The sequence below is a fragment of the Bactrocera dorsalis genome, chromosome 3 (genome assembly GCF_023373825.1).
Source record: "Bactrocera dorsalis isolate Fly_Bdor chromosome 3, ASM2337382v1, whole genome shotgun sequence".
Taxonomy (NCBI): domain Eukaryota; kingdom Metazoa; phylum Arthropoda; class Insecta; order Diptera; family Tephritidae; genus Bactrocera; species Bactrocera dorsalis.
In genome coordinates this window covers 42,799,277-42,818,924 of record NC_064305.1, presented here as the reverse complement: position 1 = coordinate 42,818,924, position 19,648 = coordinate 42,799,277, and the positions used below count along the sequence as shown (strand labels likewise).

The following is a 19,648-nucleotide window of genomic DNA, read 5'->3' as shown; positions in this document are numbered from 1 at the left end:
CACATATAAGCCTTAAAACGGGTCGGCTTTAGTATACCATCCCACGATTTCAGGGTTAAAAGTGGTATGGTTGGATAGAGCTGCTGCTCCAGATTAAGAAAATATATAATTGTTGCCTCCGCAAATATATAGTTTTCGAGATATTTGCTTTTAAAGTTGAAAATTTTGCAAACTTTATCTTGCAATTTCTCGATTTCTAGTAATTATTTATTTCATATTATGCACTTTTTATGCACTTATACTTCATTACATTGTTTCTACATATTTATTTTTTTAGTAATTATTTAGTTATTTGCTTAAAATAAGCATTTTATATTTTACACAAATTTTATTCCATGCACAATAACAAAAGTATTCCGTGTTGACAGATAATAAGTGTTGCCATAATTACACATTTATCAAACGAATAAAAATGAATATAAAAACTCAACAAATACCATCTGAAATAAATTTTCCATTGTAATAAAAAAAGTTTTAAGGGGGAAACTTTAGTATACCATCCCACGATTTCAGGGTTAAAAGTGATATGGTTGAATAGGGCTGATGCTCCAGATTAAGAAAATATATAATTGTTGCCGCCGCAAACTTATAGTTTTCGAGATATCTGCATTTAAATAAAATACTTTTGTTATTGTGCATGGAATGAAAATTGTGTAAAATATAAAATGCTTATTTTAAGCAAATAACTGAATAATTACTAAAAAATAAATATGTAGAAACAATGTAATGGAGTATAAGTGCATAAAAAGTGCATAATATGAAATAAATAATTACTAGAAATCGAAAAATTGCAAGATAAAATTTTCAACTTTAAATGCAAATATCTCGAAAACTATAAGTTTGCGGCGGCAACAATTATATATTTTCTTAATCTGGAGCATCAGCCCTATTCAACCATATCACTTTTAACCCTGAAATCGTGGGATGGTATATTAAAGTTTTCCCCTTAAAACTTTTTTTATTACAATGGAAAATTTATTTCAGATGGTATTTGTTGAGTTTTTATATTCATTTTTATTCGTTTGATAAATGTGTAAGTATGGCAACACTTATTATCTGTCAACAAGGAATACTTTTGTTATTGTTCATGGAATGAATATTGTGTAAAATATAAAATGCTTATTTTAAGCAAATATCTAAATAATTACTGGAAAAAATATGTAGAAACAATGTAGCGAAGTGTAAGTGCATAAAAAGTGCATAGTATGAATTAAATAATTACTAGAAATCGAGAAATTGCAAGATAAAGTTTGCAAAATTTTCAAAAAAAAAACTGCAAGTTTGCGGCGGCAACATTTATATATTTTCTTAATCTGGAGCATCCGCCCTGTCCAAACATACCACTTTTAACCCTGAAATCGTGGGATGGTATACTAAAGTTTCCACCAAAAATGTTTAGATAAACACATTTTGAAGAACCTTTAGTTCTTATTATGGCACGATTCGGATTACTTTGGCGGAGGGGTAAAAAAACCAAATTTCCGGGAAAATGGGATATGTACGGATAGGGGGGCTTCTCTAGAGGAGGAATAGGCACGATTCCGATTACTTTGGCGGAGGGGTAAAAAAAAACCAAATTTCCGGGAAAATGGGATATGTACGGATAGGGGGGCTTCTCTAGAGGAGGAATATCCAAAAAATTATGTAAAAATAGCTAATATTTTTAAAAATATTCACGTTTAAAAATTCAAAATTTGCCCTAAGAACACATGTTATTTCTCCATGTTTCACAGAATATTTTCACGTTTTTCACTCACTATATTTAAATATACACTCTTAACATTGAAATAAGTTCACTTTTCACTTTTATTTTGTAATTTTTCAGCAAAATTTAGTAATTTAAAATCACTTACCAAATTTATGGCTGAAAAGCTTAGAGTGTTTATATTTACGAGGAAAACCAGCATTGCCACACCTTAAAAACCAAAAGTGAAGGACGTTTTTAGCGTTTCACAGCGTTTTCTTTGTTTGTACTTTCGAGTGATTCCTTTTTCTTTATTAACTATAAAAAAACTATAAAGAAGATTTTTCAAGCTAAAATTGAATATGTGAACACTTTTCTATATACATACATACATATATGAATAATATGTGATTTATGTATATTTAATAAACACAGATAAGTAAAATCGTGTGATAATATTATATTATACATATGAATACCCGGGGTGACCGAAGTACTCTCGCGTAGTACTCCTTTCTGCGTTGGCGGCCTTCGGCCGCGCTCTAAAAAAATAACCCTGGCCGAGCGAATACCCGGGGTGACTGAAGTACTTTCGCGTAGTACTCCTTTCTGCGTTGGCGGCCTTTGGCCGCGCTCTAAAAAAATAACCCTGGCCGAGCGAATACCAGGGGTGACTGAAGTACTTTCGCGTAGTACTCCTTTCTGCGTTGGCGGCCTTCGGCCGCGCTCTAAAAAAATAACCCTGGCCGAGCGAATACCAGGGGTGACTGAAGTACTTTCGCGTAGTAAACCTTTCTCAAAATTTAAGTTTTCGTTATAAAATGGTAAATTTTGGTTATTATATCTATCAGCGATTTCCATTTATGTTTGATGATACATTGGTTTGTATTTTAGGTGACAATATATATGTACCCAAAACTCATATTTTAAATATAATAATATACGAGTATATATCGTCGATAAAATACAAACCAATGTATCATCAAAAATAAATGGAAATCGCTGACAGATATAATAATCAAAATTTATCCATTTTATAACGAAAACTTAAATTTTATTTCAATATGAGTGCATAATAACCAAAAAATATAACCACTTTATATCCAATATTGAAATAAAATTTAAGTTTTCGTTATAAAATGGATAAATTTTGATTATTATATCTGTCAGCGATTTCCATTTATTTTTGATGATACATTGTGTTTAAGAGTGTTGGTTGCATATGCAAACGGGAGTACAAACCACTTTTATGATCGCCAAAGAAAACACCAACTTATTTAGAATGAACAATCGTTTTAATTTAATGTTTATTTAATATATGTATGTACAAATGTTTTTTATAAAAGTAAACGTTTTTAATGTTATTAAAATGTGGATGCCAACCGAATTGGGTGCCCAAAGAATTTATCGCACAGGCTCGTCGTCGTATCAAGTCACAGGATCGATGTACCACGAAGTAAATAAATGGAAGTTGGTGGCGACGTGACCCAACGTGGAAATATCAAAACCGAAAGTTGAATGCTAATGCAGGATTGATCCGATTTATTGTGCGAGATTTTATTGCAGCGCGAGATCGGTGAACGTATGTTGATATGCGAACTGTATGTAACGAAGTGTGTCCGCTTTTTTTTGTCCATCCTTTTGCGGAGTGGGTTGGTTTACAGATGTGGTGAGTTCTGTTTTAGTGTCATCTGCTGTGGTGAACTGAGCTGTTTTATTAAGGTGCGCCAGTTTTTCCGGGTAGAGTGGGCGGATGCTTAACTCATTTAAACACATTAGTTTGTATTTTAGTCGACGATATACATATACTCGTATATTATTATATTTAAAATATGAGTTTTGGGTATGAAGTGGTTATATTTTTTGATTATCATGCACACATATTGAAATAAAATTAGAGTTTTCATACTGTACTGTATACTTCACACTTTATTACGTAATATTATTATATAATATTATTTACACATATGTATATACATATAATATTAATACATGTAAGTTAACGGCAGCAGCCAAACAGATACTTAATGATAAATGTAAACAATTGTATCTTCTCACAGTATTACTGCTTGGTCAGCAGAATACTTTAATTAATTAGAAATCAATACATCACTTGTTTTGATAAGTAAGCAAAATTCAATATTCCATTATTTGTTTTGATAATGAGAATAATTGGAAATCCAATGCTCTGGCATTTCATCACTTAATGTAATGCCAAAGCATCTTTAGTAATAAGCATAGAATTATAAGAATATAAATATAAGTGATGTTACTAATAAAGACCAGTGGATAATCGGCAAGCGTATTGAGAGATCATCTTGATGATCGAAGCGCACCATATATTATCGCACTCAAAACCAACACTTGTGTTTAATTTCTACCGCGCGTAGCGGTACGGAATATATTTTTTTAATACTTCCCACACAAGGGAAGTTAATTGGCGCCCAACGTTAAGGCACGTGTTCGTCGTATAAAGGGAGAGAAATGTATCCCTAGAACCATAACGGTCGCGATTAGTGAACACTAACCGGTAAACGTACATAAACCTCATGCGAGAGGTAGTACATATGTGAATAACGCATTAAAAATTAAAAAGAAAAAACAAGTATCCCAAAAATAGGGAGAAAAGCCAAACCAAACTTGAAGTAAAGTGAGCAAAAACTTCATTACTTGTTGTGTTGTGACAATCGCAGAATAAATAAGAACAAAATTTTTTTTTTAAATAAATTTTTAAAAATGAACAGTGAATAAAAAAGTAAAGAGTGACTTAAATCACAAAATACAAATATTTAAAAAACAAAAAAACATCATTAGGCATTGCACGTCAAGCAGCGGCGTAGCCATCGAGGGAAACCAAGGACTAAGGAAATTACAACACACCACAAAAGACGAGGAGAAGAAGGAGTAAGATTTTATTATCCACATTTATCAAATGTATTAGTACATTAATATATAAGACAATCAATTTTAGCAATTAAGTTTAAACTATTAAGAATCATTGAAGGCTCGACCAGCCAAGTAATAAAATATTTTGAAACCGCGATTCAAAAAAAAAAAATAAAATAAAAAAGTACAAAATTAAATCTTAAAAATTTTAAATAAAGGCTCGACCAGCCAAATAATAAAATATTAAAAAAAACGCGATTCACCACCGCAAGGGGGGCCCCCGGTTTATAATAAAACTCAAATCTGCGATTCTGAACTTCAGACCCTCCAGAATAAAAGAGTCTCCTTTCCTAGAAAGGATCAAAAAATAAAAATTAGAAATAAAAAAAAAATAAAAAACAAAATGACGGATGCTCTACCAACTGACTTGGACTATAACGAAATAGACAGAATAGTTAGAAATCTTGAAGGATTTGTATTAGTCGATAGCATTAACAAAAAAGAAAGGGATGTAAATAAAGATAAACTTAAAATTAAATGTATGGAGAAAGTTTTTAAATATATAGGAAAAGATAAGAAGGCCACACTTGAGGATTATTATAATCAGGAGACAGTTATGTCTGAGACTATAGAGATGATAGAAGTATCAAAAAAGGAATATTTGTTTTAAATGGGGAGTAATGCAAGTGCTCCAAAATACGAAAGGTTGCATTATTGTAAAAGCAACCATAAAATTAAAAATTGCCCATATTTAAAGAAAAGGAAAATTAATAAATAAAAATGGCTTTAACTAGCGAAAATGAGACCTTAGTCGCAAGACTAATTGCCGCAACGAATGCATCACTTAGATTAGAAATATCTGAAATGCGCAGACAAATAGAAGACTTAACGAAGTCTACAACAATAACAGATTACGAACCTGAAGTAATAAATTCAGAGATTCGCTGTGACGAATCCCTAGAAGTAATAAAGTCTTTACCAGAATTTGGGGGAAAACAGAATAAATATGTTAGCTGGAAGGAATCGGCTAACAATGCGATGAGTTTATACGTAAGAGGCAGCCGTAGGTATTTTGCTGCATTGACAATATTAAGAAATAAAATTACTCACGATGCTAATGACATTTTGTCCAACCACGGAACGGTTTTAAATTTTGATGCTATTCTAGCACGATTAGATTTCGCTTACGCCGACAAGCGACCAGCTCATATAATTGAGCAAGAAATGAGTATTTTGCGTCAAGGCAATTACTCCATAATCGAATTTTATAATAAGGTTAATGAGAAATTAACATTGCTAATTAAAAAAACGATAATGACTTACGGATCAGTTAGTGCCGTAACTAAAGAATTTAATGCTAAAAATAGGCGGGATGCCTTACGCACATTTATAACGGGGCTAAACGGAAACTTAGCAAACATTTTATTTTCACTATCGCCAAGCGACTTACCAAAAGCTTTAGCAAAAGCACAAGAATTAGAATCCAACAATATGCGAGCAGCATTCGCATTACAATTTGGAAAAAACTATTCAAATCCCAACAATAATAACAGGCAACATACTTCTAACAACAGATTCAATAATGGTAATTTTAATAATAATTTACGGTTCCCACAAGTCCAACCACAAAGGAATTATAACCAAAGAATGGGATACCAGAATAACCAACCACGACCTACACCAATGGATGTCGACTCAAGCATCCATACACGCAACCGTATGTTGCAAAAGCCAACAACATTTAACCAAAACAATTTAGAAAAAAGGCCACATGGAAGTACACAACAGAATGTGCAGCCACCGACTAAGACACAGCGCATTAATAATATTAAGGAGGATCATTTTTTAGGCCAAAATTAACTCTGCCATATATATTTCTAGATGACAGGGTTACTGGTCAAAACTTTAAAATATTAATAGATACAGGAGCAACTAGTTGCTATATTAAATCAGGAATATACAAAAATAAAAATAAATTGGATATACAAAAAAGAGTAAAAACAATTAATGGCTTTTCGATAATACGCTATTATCACATTATCACATTATTCGGTAAAAAACAAATATTCTACGAAATTGAAAATTTGGAAGCAGACTTATTAATAGGATACAAATTTTTGAACGACATTAATGCTGTGATTAACTTGGAAAAAAAGAAATTAATAATAAATAATGAAACAGAGGAGGATATATTTAGCTTAGGATGCGAATATGAGCATCAGAAAAGTAAGGATAATTTAAAGATCGTAAAGGAGGACGGAATTACTTTGGAAGCAAAGACTTCTAAAGCGCCAGCCGACGGAAATACCGGCAAATATAAAAAAATAAATACTGTGGAGCAGGAAAGCTCTACAACGCCAGCTGAAGATTTATACCAGCAGAGTAGAAGCAATAATTATGCAAAAAATATTGTGGAACGAAAAAGTTCTACAACGCCAGCCGATGATAATACCGGCAAATTAAATAAAAAATATATTGTGGAACAAAGAAGTTCTACAACGCCAGCCGATGATAATACCGGCAAATTAAATAAAAAATATATTGTGGAACAAAGAAGTTCTACAACGCCAGCCGATGATAATACCGGCAATATAGAAGAGGAAAACTATGTAAACAAAATTATTTTAGAGGAAAAGTTCTCTAAAGCGCCAGTCGAAGGAAATACCGGCATAAACGAAGATGAAATTGAAAATTTAAGAGAGGAAATTAGAAATGAAATCTATCAAATACATTCTGCAATAAATATGAATTTACCGTTTCGAACGGATATAACGACAATTGTTGAAACTCCTATATGGAGTAAACAATACCCATATCCTCTTTCTGCTAATTCTTTCATAAACGAAGAGGTAAAAAAATTGATGGAAGATAAAATAATAAGGCCAAGTAAGAGCGCATATAATTCACCAATTTGGGTTGTACCAAAAAAAGGTGTAAATGAAGACGGTACGCCGAAATTGCGAATGGTAATCGATTATAAAAAATTAAATGAAGTAACAAAATCGGATAAATATCCAATTCCGGATAGGAATATAATACTTTCAAATTTAGGAAGTTCGAAATATTTTTCCACAATAGATCTGGAATAGGGTTTTCACCAGATCCTTATTAAAGAACACGATATTGAAAAAACTGCATTTTCAGTAAATAACGGAAAATACGAATTTTTAAGAATGCCATTTGGTTTAAAAAACGCGCCTAGTATATTTCAAAGGGCGATGGACAATGTTTTAAGGGACTTTATTGGAAAATTTTGTCATGTTTATATTGACGATATAATCGTATTTTCAAAAAGCTTCGAGGAACATAAAAAACATTTAAGTATAATAATAGAAGTACTAAAAAACGCAAATATGAAAATTTCATTACAAAAATCTAAATTTTACCAAGAAGAAGTAGAATTTTTGGGATATATTGTTGCAAATAATGTTATAAAGACAGATCCCAAAAAAGTTGAAACAATTTTAAATTTTCCGGTTCCAACAACTCTACGACAGTTACGAAGTTTCCTAGGAATGATTGGATATTACAGGAAGTTTATTAAAAATTATGCTAAAATAGCAAAACCATTAACAATATATTTATCAGGTGAAAACGGAAGAGTTTCACAACATATGTCTAAAAAAATTAAAATTAGATTGGAACAAGAAGGACTTTTGGCAATTGAGAAATTGAAGTCTATATTAGTAGATCAAGTTGAATTAATTCAACCAAATTTTAACGAAACATTTATATTAACAACAGATGCATCAAATGAAGCTATTGGTGGAGTCTTAAGCCAAGGGGGCAAACCTATTACATTTATATCTAAAACATTAAATTCAACTGAAAAAAATTACGCGACTAACGAAAAAGAACTATACGCTATCGTATGGGCATTAAAAAATCTAAGAAATTATTTATACGGAGTTTCAGATTTGGAAATTCATACTGATCACCAACCACTAACATTTGCAGTCTCACCTAGAAATCCAAATGCCAAAATGAAAAGATGGCATGCTTTAATTGGAGAATATGGAGCAAAAATTATATATAAACCAGGTAAAACAAATGTGATAGCAGATGCTCTATCACGACAATTTCTTAATAATTTATCCGACGAATCGTCAACCACAGTAACTCAACATTCAGCTGAAAGTAGTGATCATACTCAGATACCCGAGACAAAAAAAAACCATTAAACCAATTTAAACAACAAATTTTACTAAGTAAACATAGATTTACAATACATGAGCAAATTCAAGAATTTGGAAAAATTAGACATTAAATTGAATATGATACTGTTGATAATTTAATCACAATATTAAAGGAATACATCAAACCAAATATAGTTACGGCAATACATTGCTCAATAGAGGATCTGTACGAAATACAAGCGAAAATAAGAGAAACATTTACTAATAAATTCATATATGCGAAAAATTTTGCAATTGACATAACAAACAGAGAAGACCAAGGAATTATAATAGAACAAACGCATACACAGCACATAGAAGTTACCAAGAAAATTTGGATCAAATTTGCAAAAAATATTATTGGCCTGAAATGAGAAAACAATTCAAAGAATATGTAAGGAATTGCGACATACATATGTAATAAAAACAAATATGATAGACATCCTATAAAAATACCAATTGGAGAGGTCCCAATACCTACAGAGGAAGGAGCACAGATACACATGGATATATTCTATGCGCAATCTTTAAAATTCATTACGTGTATAGATAGCTATTCCAAATTTTTGGTTTTTAAGCAAATCGAAGATAAGATTAATTTAGAAGATAAAGTGTTAGAAATATTACAAAGCTTCCCTAATATAAAGAAATTAACAATTGATAACGAACCAGGATTCACTACCGTACAATTTAAGTCCTTGATGCAGAGACTTCAACTAGAAATATTTTTTTGTAACCCAAATCATAGTACCACGAATGGTCAAATCGAGAGGGTACATTCAACAATAATTGAAATTTCGCGATGTATTAAACAAGAATATAATTTAATAAGCTTTTCAGAATCTATATTTAGAGCTGCCCAACAATATAATAAAACTATACATACTAATGAGAAACCATTTGAAGTACTTTATAATAAAGTCTCTCATGATATTTTACCAGACAAACTTTTATTAGCACAAACTAAAATGCTAGAAAGATACAATAAAAATAGAATTAATAAAACATATTTATGCGGAGATGTTATATATGAAAAGATTACAGGAGAGAGAAATAAACTAAATCCTAGATACAAGGAACAGGTAGTAAAAGAAGACTTAGGGAATAAAGTTAGAATTAACTACAGGAATAGAATAGTACATAAAGATAATATTAAATCTTAATTATTCTAACATTAATTACTAATACAATGACAGACATCATGGATGATTGACAATAACTGATTTAATAGATATTTCAAATTTTAAAATAGTACAGAATAAAGATGTAATAGTTATAAACATATATTAAATACCCAAAAATTATATATAAAATTATAAATATTATGAAGTAAGAGCAATTACACAAAGAGATGGCAAATTAATAATTGATAATGAAATTGCGAAATGCAAAAAAGAATATATAAATATAAAAAACTGCAAAAAAGAAATGATAAATACCTATTGTAAAATTAATAGTAAAAATACTTGCCTATCAGATATTTTGTCCAATAAAAAAGGAAAATGTAAAAAAATTAAAGAAAAACATAAAGACAGATATAATTAAAGAAGGAACAATATTAGTCTCTGGAAATCATACTATAGATGACTCTGCCATAAATGGAGTTTACCTTGTAACATTCGAAAATTATACAAATATTGATAATATAACTTACGAAAATATTTATTGTAAAATTTGGAATTATTTAAAAAATAATCATATTAATAATTATGAAATTATAGAATATATGGAAACACAGAATAAAGAATTTAAATTTGAAAACATAAATATTTTGAGTGAACGAATTAAAGAATTTAAAAATCAATCACTTTTCTGGTACATAATTGTAATACTTGTACTATTAATAACAATATACATAATCTATAAGATTTTAAAATTAAAAAAATTATATAAAACCAATAAGCAAAGCAAAAAATTAAAATTTCAAGAATTGTCATATAATGCTGTTTTAGAGAGCATTTACAATATATCAAAAAATGATACTGAATCGGGGACGATTCATCTTAGAGAGGGGGGAGTTAACGGCAGCAGCCACACAGATACTTAATGATAAATGTAAACAATTGTATCTTCTCACAGTATTACTGCTTGGTCAGCAGAATACTTTAATTAATTAGAAATCAATACATCACTTGTTTTGATAAGTAAGCAAAATTCAATATTCCATTATTTGTTTTGATAATGAGAATAATTGGAAATCCAATGCTCTGGCATTTCATCACTTAATGTAATGCCAAAGCATCTTTAGTAATAAGCATAGAATTATAAGAATATAAATATAAGTGATGTTACTAATAAAGACCAGTGGATAATCGGCAAGCGTATTGAGAGATCATCTTGATGATCGAAGCGCACCATATATTATCGCACTCAAAACCAACACTTGTGTTTAATTTCTACCGCGCGTAGCGGTACGGAATATATATATTTTTAATACTTCTCACACAAGGGAAGTTAATTTGTATATAATATTACTTATTTGCTCAATAAATTTAAAAAAGAAAATATTCATATGCATGAATAGAGGAATTTTTGCGAAAAAGAGGAATTTCATCGAATTGCCTTATCATCACATGGCAGCGCTCCATTTCATCGTAATTTTTGGTAAACAAATGAGGTTCACACAAGTGTAAAATGTGATTTTTAAAATAAAAATTTTTAGGTAAAAAAACGTGAAAAAAGAGTAAAATATAGGTTTATTTAAAAGATTATAATGCAATTTAATTAATTTGATGTGAAAAATGAGAAAAAAGTGTTTAAAGTGGTGAAATAACTCCTTGAAATGGTCCAATTTTGCGAATTTTTGAACTTTAAGGCCGAATATCTCCTAAACTAGGCATTTGCGGACCCTATAACATTATATGTTTTTTTAATCAGGAGGACTTCCTCTTTCCAACGGTACCTTCAAATCGCGGCGCCAAAGAAATCGGAATTGTGCCCTTATTATAGCAGTATGGATATAAGTATAAGCTTAGTTCCGGTTACACGTCATAAATGAATATACGGAAATATAATAAATTTAGTTCCAAGTAAATAATAATAATTGTCTATAATAAATACGATATCAAAAATAAATGCTATAATCGTGGTTATTACAGTATCAATCAAACTGAAGACTTACCTTGCTGAGGATTTTCTGTTAAGTTCGCAATAATGCCGCTGTAATTATTGAATTGAGAACTTTCACTTTGTGCCTCGTATTGCGTTTCAATATTTAAAAGTTTAGATTCAGTAATCATTTCTTCGCTATCGGTAAGCTCTTCTATTAAGTCCACTACACTGTCATCCAACGTGAGTTCTGTGTTCACAAGAACATTCGTCTCAATAGCTTCTGCAGTGTCATCGCCAAAGGATCCTAAGCTTTCATTCTGGCATTCGGTTGAATTTCCGTCTAGAGTTTTGCTATGCAATTCATCAATCATTATATTTTCAATTAATTCACTTAATTCAGGCTTCTCTATTCGAGATATCTCGTTTTCACCATCAATAAGTATTGGATCTATGTTGTATATTTGAACAGTTCGATTATACGCTTTGATTATTTTTATTCGCAGTTCGCAAAAGTTATGAAGTAGTTTTTCAAACTCCAAAATATTTGTATTGCAAGACAAGCAGAGTAACTGCAAGAAATAAAGTTATATTAAATCTTAAAAGAATATTTGTTTCTTACGTTGGAATGCGAGTTAATTTCATTTAATTCTCTGCCTAAAGCAGTTGCTAATACAAGAGACAAAGGGTTATCAATTCCACCATCCTCACGCAGCCGCATTTCAAAAATTAGGAAAGTGTCTTCTCCTTCAACGAAATCGCGATCACAGAGGAAACATTTGTCATTTGTTAACATAAAGTCATTCTGGACTAAAGTATTCCCTTCATCAATATGTGATTCACTACTGAAGTATTTTCTCTCTGAAGTTAACACCATATTAGATTGAATTGTATATACATATGCAGGGTAAGAACCTTGTATTAAGTTTTGTACCACCTGCAAAACATTATATCTTATTGTCATAAACAAACATTAGCATTTTTGAAAATAGATTATACAATACCTCCTAAGCTTATATAATATGGTAAATTTCAAAACAAATATAGCAAAATTTTATACTTCTAACCTAATTATATCTTTTATTTTATTATACCCAAATACATTAGCACATAAAACTACAGCAGGACAGAAATATATCGCATATCGATATGTACGGAAACTATCGTTTTTGGCAGAGTTGCAAGGCTTCAAATTTCAACACAATAAATAATTTTTCCTCCCCACAAACACGCTAATAGCGGGATTCTGTTACAAGTCTCTACTCTCTTTTTGAGGTAAATAGCGGGATTCAGTAACCAGTCTCTATTTGAGTCATTTTGAGATAAAATCTCAATTTGTGACTAGTTACAGTCTCTAACGTTAGTCTCAAAATATTGCCTCAAATTTGAGACCTGGTAGTTAGTGGTAATAGATTTTGTCACTGTCACTTACAGAATAGCAAAATCTCAAAAATCGTTTTTAACTAAAATCTCAAATTTAGATACTTGAGACTGTCTCACATTACAGAACCGCACGGAAAATCTCAATTTGTGACGAGTTACTACTCACTAAACAGTCTCCAGCGTTAGTCTCCAAATATTGCCTAAAATTTGAGACCTGAATTAAAAAGAACTCTTATCTGCCATTTTGAATATACTGAATAGAGATCATTATAGATATTAATAGATTATCGTTTTTAGAACGAAGTTCCTTACGGCAGCCTTGGAAAAGATAGGGATTTTGCTGCGGGACCTAACTGAAAAAAGTGATAGTAAAACCGTAAGAATCGAAAAACCGAATAATTGGGCATCAAAATCTATAACATACTTGTGTATGCAAATAAGTTTTGGGTGAGAATTGTGCTTGCACTAAGTACGTTTATGGGGAGTTGAATTGTTGCATATTTTTTGGAGCAGGTTGGTTAATGGTTTGAGTTTTTGTTATAATGCTCTAAATGTAGTATTTAACTAATATTTTAGCGAAGAAAAAAAAAAAGAAAAAAAGTGAGAGTAAAACCGTAAGAAAAAGTGCGTAAGAAAAAAGTATTAATTGCATACTATTAGGCGGGCTCTAACCAAGTGTTCGCTCCCCTGCACATTTGTTCACCATTGAAAAAGTTTACGTTGCGCTTTTGTGAATAAGCTTTAGAGCTTTGAATGTCTCATTGTGTTGCCATATTCTTTCAATTCGTTTTCCTTAACCTTCCTATACCCCCCGAGACCGACGAAACAGTTTTTCGTACATATTTTTTTTGGAAAGTTTTGGAAAGACTGATAGTCATTAAAGTAATACATAATTTACGCCAACAACTGATATTTTTTGTTTTTTTACATTATTTAGTTCCTATAAAATAAAAAAAATATAAACGGTTTTATAGAAAAATAAAAAGGTAAGAGGAGTCAAAGTCTCGGTCCCATATCCCAAAATTTAAGTTTTTATTATTAAAAAAAAACACCGAACTGTTATAAATGTGGTAGTTTCAGATTATTGGGAGGATTAAAATCATTTGTATGGGCACGTCCCTATCTTTTGAGACCCCACATTATCAGCTGGTACTTTTTATACTCTTGCAACCAGTTACTACAGAGTATTATAGTTTGGTTCACCTAACTGTTGTACGTATCACCTAAATCTAAGCGAAATAGATATAGGGTTATATATAAAGTTGAATTTCGGTTGACTGTCTGTCTGTCCGAACACAAATCGCCACTAACCGAAAATATATAAAGTTCCATAACTAAGCGCTCAGTTAAGATATGAAGCTAGCTAAGGGCACCTGTGGGCACAACCTTTTGAAAAAGTGGGCGTGGCCCCGCCGTCTAATAATGTACATAGCTCTTAAACCACTTAAGCTACAACAATCAAATCGGCGGATAATCCCGCTTATTTCTACTAAAAGCACGATAAATTAATAACTTAATACGACAGAGACCACCAGGATGGTATGAGAAAGCTTTATGGGAGCCGTTTTGAAAATTAGACGATGAGTGTGGCACCGCCAACTTTTTGTTGTAATCCCATATCTCGGGACCCGACTGACCGATTTCGACAAAATTTAGTACGTGACATTCTTCTTACATTCTTATGTAACATTGCGAAATCGGACAACAACCATGCCTACTTCCCATATAGCACAATTTTAAATTCCACTTGATTCGTTCAGTTTCCAGTACACAAATCAAGTAGCTATGAATATAACTGGATACAATTTTGCACAATTAATATCTTTGTATGCCACCTTATGACCAAGAATTGTTTAAATCTAATCAAAACTGCTCAAGCCACCAGGAAACCGTATATATACATAGACCCCGGCACCTATTTTCAGATTTTGTTATGTATTCTTGTAATGTTAAAATAATAAAAAATTTATATCTAAAACTTTAATTTACATTTTCTACTTGAGATTTCTGAATCAAGACTTAGATATTCCCTTAACATCGTATTGGATATAGTAATAGATAAGGCTACACGCGGAACGGGAGGAATAAGCTGTGGTCAAAGTAGAAGTTTCGAAGACCTAGACTATATGCACACCTTTGCAAAAAGAAACCCATCAATGGGTCAAGAAACTGCAGCGTAAGTAAGCCTCGGCTAAATCAAAGAAATGCGTATAAACAGCACCTATACCCAAAACTTCCAAGTCGATTGTAGAGAACTCGGAAATGTGAAATTCTTTAATTACTTGGGCAAGTTATAGGCATGCACATTTGGTTTTACCAAACTTGACTATTATTTTGTTATTTTAGTTAATAATTTGAATTACAATTTTTTTTTTATTTTACGTAATTCATTATTTCTTAAAATACTAAATTTTCTTAATACTTATCTGTACTTAAATAAAAACTAATCAGCAAATTGTATCGATTCTACATTAGCCGAAGGAACTTCGTTCCTACCTGGTGTCTCACGACACCACATTTCTTTTTTATATTTTGTAAGCAACTCAAACACGAAAAGGTTAAAAATAAATCAATTGTACATAAATTTCGCAAATAGTATGAAACAAAGTCAATATATATTTTAATTTTTATTGATAATTATGTTTTTTGACTATGTTATAGACAATTTAATATTTGTTATCGACATATTGGCACCATTCCGATTACTTTGGCGGAGGGGTAAAAAACCGAATTTCTGTATAAATGGGGTATGTGCGGATAGGGGAGCTTCTCCAGAGAAGGAATATCCAAAAATAATATAAAAATAGCTAATATTTTTAAAAATATTCACGTTTAAGAGTTCAAAAATTTGCACTTAGACAACATGGCATTTCTCTATGCTTATTTAGTAATTTAAAAATCACTTATCAAATTTATGGCTGAAAAGTTTAGGGTGTTTATATTTACGAGGAAAACCAGCTTTCCTTAAAAACCAAAAGTGAAGGATTTTTCAGCGTTTCACAGCGTTTTCTTTGTTTGTACTATGCAGTGATTCTTTTTTCTTTATTAACTACTTGCTGACCCCGCAGCCGTTGTCCTGCGTGAAATTATGTAGTTTGAAATGAAAAGAAAGTTAAATTTATCATTTCATTTTTTTTCAATGTAACGCAGCTTTATAAACCACATTCTTCGGTTTCTGTTCCGGTGTACAGAAAAGATGGTTTTCCAACTCGTGAGCACGCCACGGCCGTGTGAAAAACATAGCATTTCCAAATGTATGCCTCACACTATGCGACTATCTTTAGGTCCTATTGACTGTTATCTCAAATTCAATTTTCACTGGAAACGGAATACGTTTCAACTGAAATGGCAAATCGTTAGAACTCACCAGTACCATTTCCAATTTTTAGCGAAGACGATGTAAAATGTCTTTGACAATGTCGATGTTTATATCGAAAAGTATGCGAACATCATTTTCATTCCAGTGATTAACGTGTTCCAGCAATTGTAATTGCTGGCTTACTTCTCCAAAATTTGCACACATCGAACCATTCACAGTAAGCAATGACTCAAATAAAGTTGAACCGTGTACATTAATCAATAGCAACCAAAGGTAGAAACAATCGTCGTTTTTCAGGTTGTTTGTGTAAATTCGTCCTAATGCATTAGTTGATAAGACACCTGGATGTCAATCTACTGGTTGGCCTTACTTTCTGCGTAACTATTTCTTCGACGATGCATTCCATGTATAATTTCAAGGTATTTCCGAATAGAGCAATGTTTTCACAAACGGATCACTGATGAAAGTTGAGAAAAAACTTGTCAATGTTAATTTTGTTGCTGGCGATGATTCCACTGGCTATACTGTATTCTCTGGGGTGAAATACACTCTTTGGCCAATCTCCAAATTAACTGCGAGACGCACAACAGTCGGAAAACGTTCATGAATTGTAAAAGTAAATATCCAACAAAGCGCTTTATTGCCATGTTGCTCCCTTTGGTGACGTACTTACAAACGTATTTTATCGATTTCACCGAACTGCAATACTAAAAATTGATATGAGTTTTGAATATGAATTAGACAATAGTGGTGAATATAGTACGATCCATGTGTTATCAACTTCGATATTCACTCTTCTAAGTTAAATGCTGAATGTTCTGTTATCTGGTAAGCGACGCCGATAGAGTTGATATCCATCATTTCCAGTTTGTGTTTCCGAAAGAAAAGCACGTGGATAGTGTTTCGCGCATTTCTTGTCAGATATACAAACCGAAAAAGGATTGTAGTGTCCGCAAGGTTCATGAACCATATTGGTTTCCAACACTTCATATTATTCTTTCTCTACATCAGGAATTTCCGGATAAATGATTTCATCAATTTGATCTGGTGTAACCATTATCGAAAGAAGAATGTGTGCGTGCGGAAAACCTCTATTTTGCCACTCAACAGAGTACATTTAGCATCCAACAGCACCACATGTACGTTGCTTCAAGATAAAGTCAATCAAACATCGTAACTGTTGTTTGAAAAGTCGTGCTGTGGCATCGTGACGATCGCTTGCTGATTTACCGCGATCCATAATTCCGCACGTATGTCATCACATCTTGGGAGTACTTCTTGGCTTGCCTTGCCTTGGGCTGCCATACTTTGATGGCAAAAAGAACACCGATCAATATTAGGGCGACCTCTTGGTGGCTTCGTAACAAATTTCAATCTACAATAATACACGTAAAGTTTTCACTGAATAATTTTCAATAATTTTTCTTTTGAAAAACAAAACAAACAAAAATTGAAAAAAAATTTGATGGAAAATGTTACTTTTTGGAATCTAATTCTAAACCTTCCTTGATCCACAACGAATAACCTCTGAAAATTGCATCAATATTGGTTCAGCCGTTCTCTTAGCGTTACTAATGAACAAACATTTTTGTATGAGAAAAAGAAATAGGCTGTTTTTAGTGGTGTTCCGGCAATTATTTGAATGTTTCTCTCCGTAAAAACCATCCTTGAACCTCAACGAACATTTAAAAAAAAAAAATTATCAAATTTGGTTCAGTCGTATGAAAGTTATGAGCGTACATACAGTTTGGTCAACTTTTATATGGGAAAATGTATGAGAAAAAGAAATAGGCTGTTTTTAGTGGTGTTCCGGCAATTATTTGAATGTTTCTCTCCGTAAAAACCATCCTTGAACCTCAACGAACATTAAAAAAAAAAAATTATCAAATTTGGTTCAGTCGTATGAAAGTTATGAGCGTACATACAGTTTGGTTAACTTTTATATGGGAAAATGGAATTGTCGTCTTACTCTATCTTACTCGCAATTTTTCCTTATTTGCTCACCGCTTAGACCTACCCTGGACTATGACAAACATTTTAAAACCAAATCAGCTCAATCGGCAAAACCCAGCCGTTCTCGAGTTTTAATCAGACTAACGAACAACAATTCATTTTTATTTATATAGATAGATTTGTAAACCTTATATACTATTTTAAAAGTCTTACTTATCTAATTAAATAACGGGTGATTTTTTTGAGGTTAGGATTTTCATGCATTAGTATTTGACAGATCACGTGGGATTTCAGACATGGTGTCAAAGAGAAAGATGCTCAGTATGCTTTGACATTTCATCATGAATAGACTTACTAACGAGCAACGCTTGCAAATCATTGAATTTTATTACCAAAATCAGTGTTCGGTTCGAAATGTGTTTTATCGACAAATTTTGTTCAGCGATGAGGCTCATTTCTGGTTGAATGGCTACGTAAATAAGCAAAATTGCCGCATTTGGGGTGAAGAGCAACCAGAAGCCGTTCAAGAACTGCCCATGCATCCCGAAAAATGCACTGTTTGGTGTGGTTTGTACGCTGGTGGAATCATTGGACCGTATTTTTTCAAAGATGCTGTTGGACGCAACGTTACGGTGAATGGCGATCGCTATCGTTCGATGCTAACAAACTTTTTGTTGCCAAAAATAGAAGAACTGAACTTGGTTGACATGTGGTTTCAACAAGATGGCGCTACATGCCACACAGCTCGCGATTCTATGGCCATTTTGAGGGAAAACTTCGGACAACAATTCATCTCAAGAAATGGACCCGTAAGTTGGCCACCAAGATCATGCGATTTAACGCCTTTAGACTATTTTTTGTGGGCTACGTCAAGTCTAAAGTCTACAGAAATAAGCCAGCAACTATTCCAGCTTTGGAAGACAACATTTCCGAAGAAATTCGGGCTATTCCGGCCGAAATGCTCGAAAAAGTTGCCCAAAATTGGACTTTCCGAATGGACCACCTAAGACGCAGCCGCGGTCAACATTTAAATGAAATTATCTTCAAAAAGTAAATGTCATGAACCAATCTAACGTTTCAAATAAAGAACCGATGAGATTTTGCAAATTTTATGCGTTTTTTTTTTAAAAAAAGTTATCAAGCTCTTAAAAAATCACCCTATATATGTGTATGTACGGCACACCACATGGGCTTGTTTTC

General features: G+C 32.2%; 1 protein-coding gene across 4 annotated transcripts in view; it reads right to left on the bottom strand.

Moving 5' to 3' along the window:
- LOC105232865 (zinc finger protein ZFP2) overlaps positions 1-12,956 on the bottom strand; it is a 29,915-nt gene extending 16,959 nt beyond the window's left edge. For 2 of the 4 annotated variants that reach the window (XM_049451255.1, XM_011214747.4), the window contains exons 1-3: positions 12,798-12,943; positions 12,416-12,730; positions 11,867-12,365 (exon numbers count right to left, since the gene is read on the bottom strand). In XM_049451255.1, the coding sequence (XP_049307212.1) occupies positions 11,867-12,365; positions 12,416-12,670 (754 nt within the window). In that variant the 5' untranslated portion in view covers positions 12,671-12,730; positions 12,798-12,943. Of the gene's footprint in view, positions 1-11,866; positions 12,366-12,415; positions 12,731-12,797 lie in introns of all 4 variants that reach the window. The other 2 variants (XM_049451257.1, XM_049451256.1) reach the window with 2 other exon arrangements.
- Positions 12,957-19,648: the final 6,692 nt, after the last annotated feature.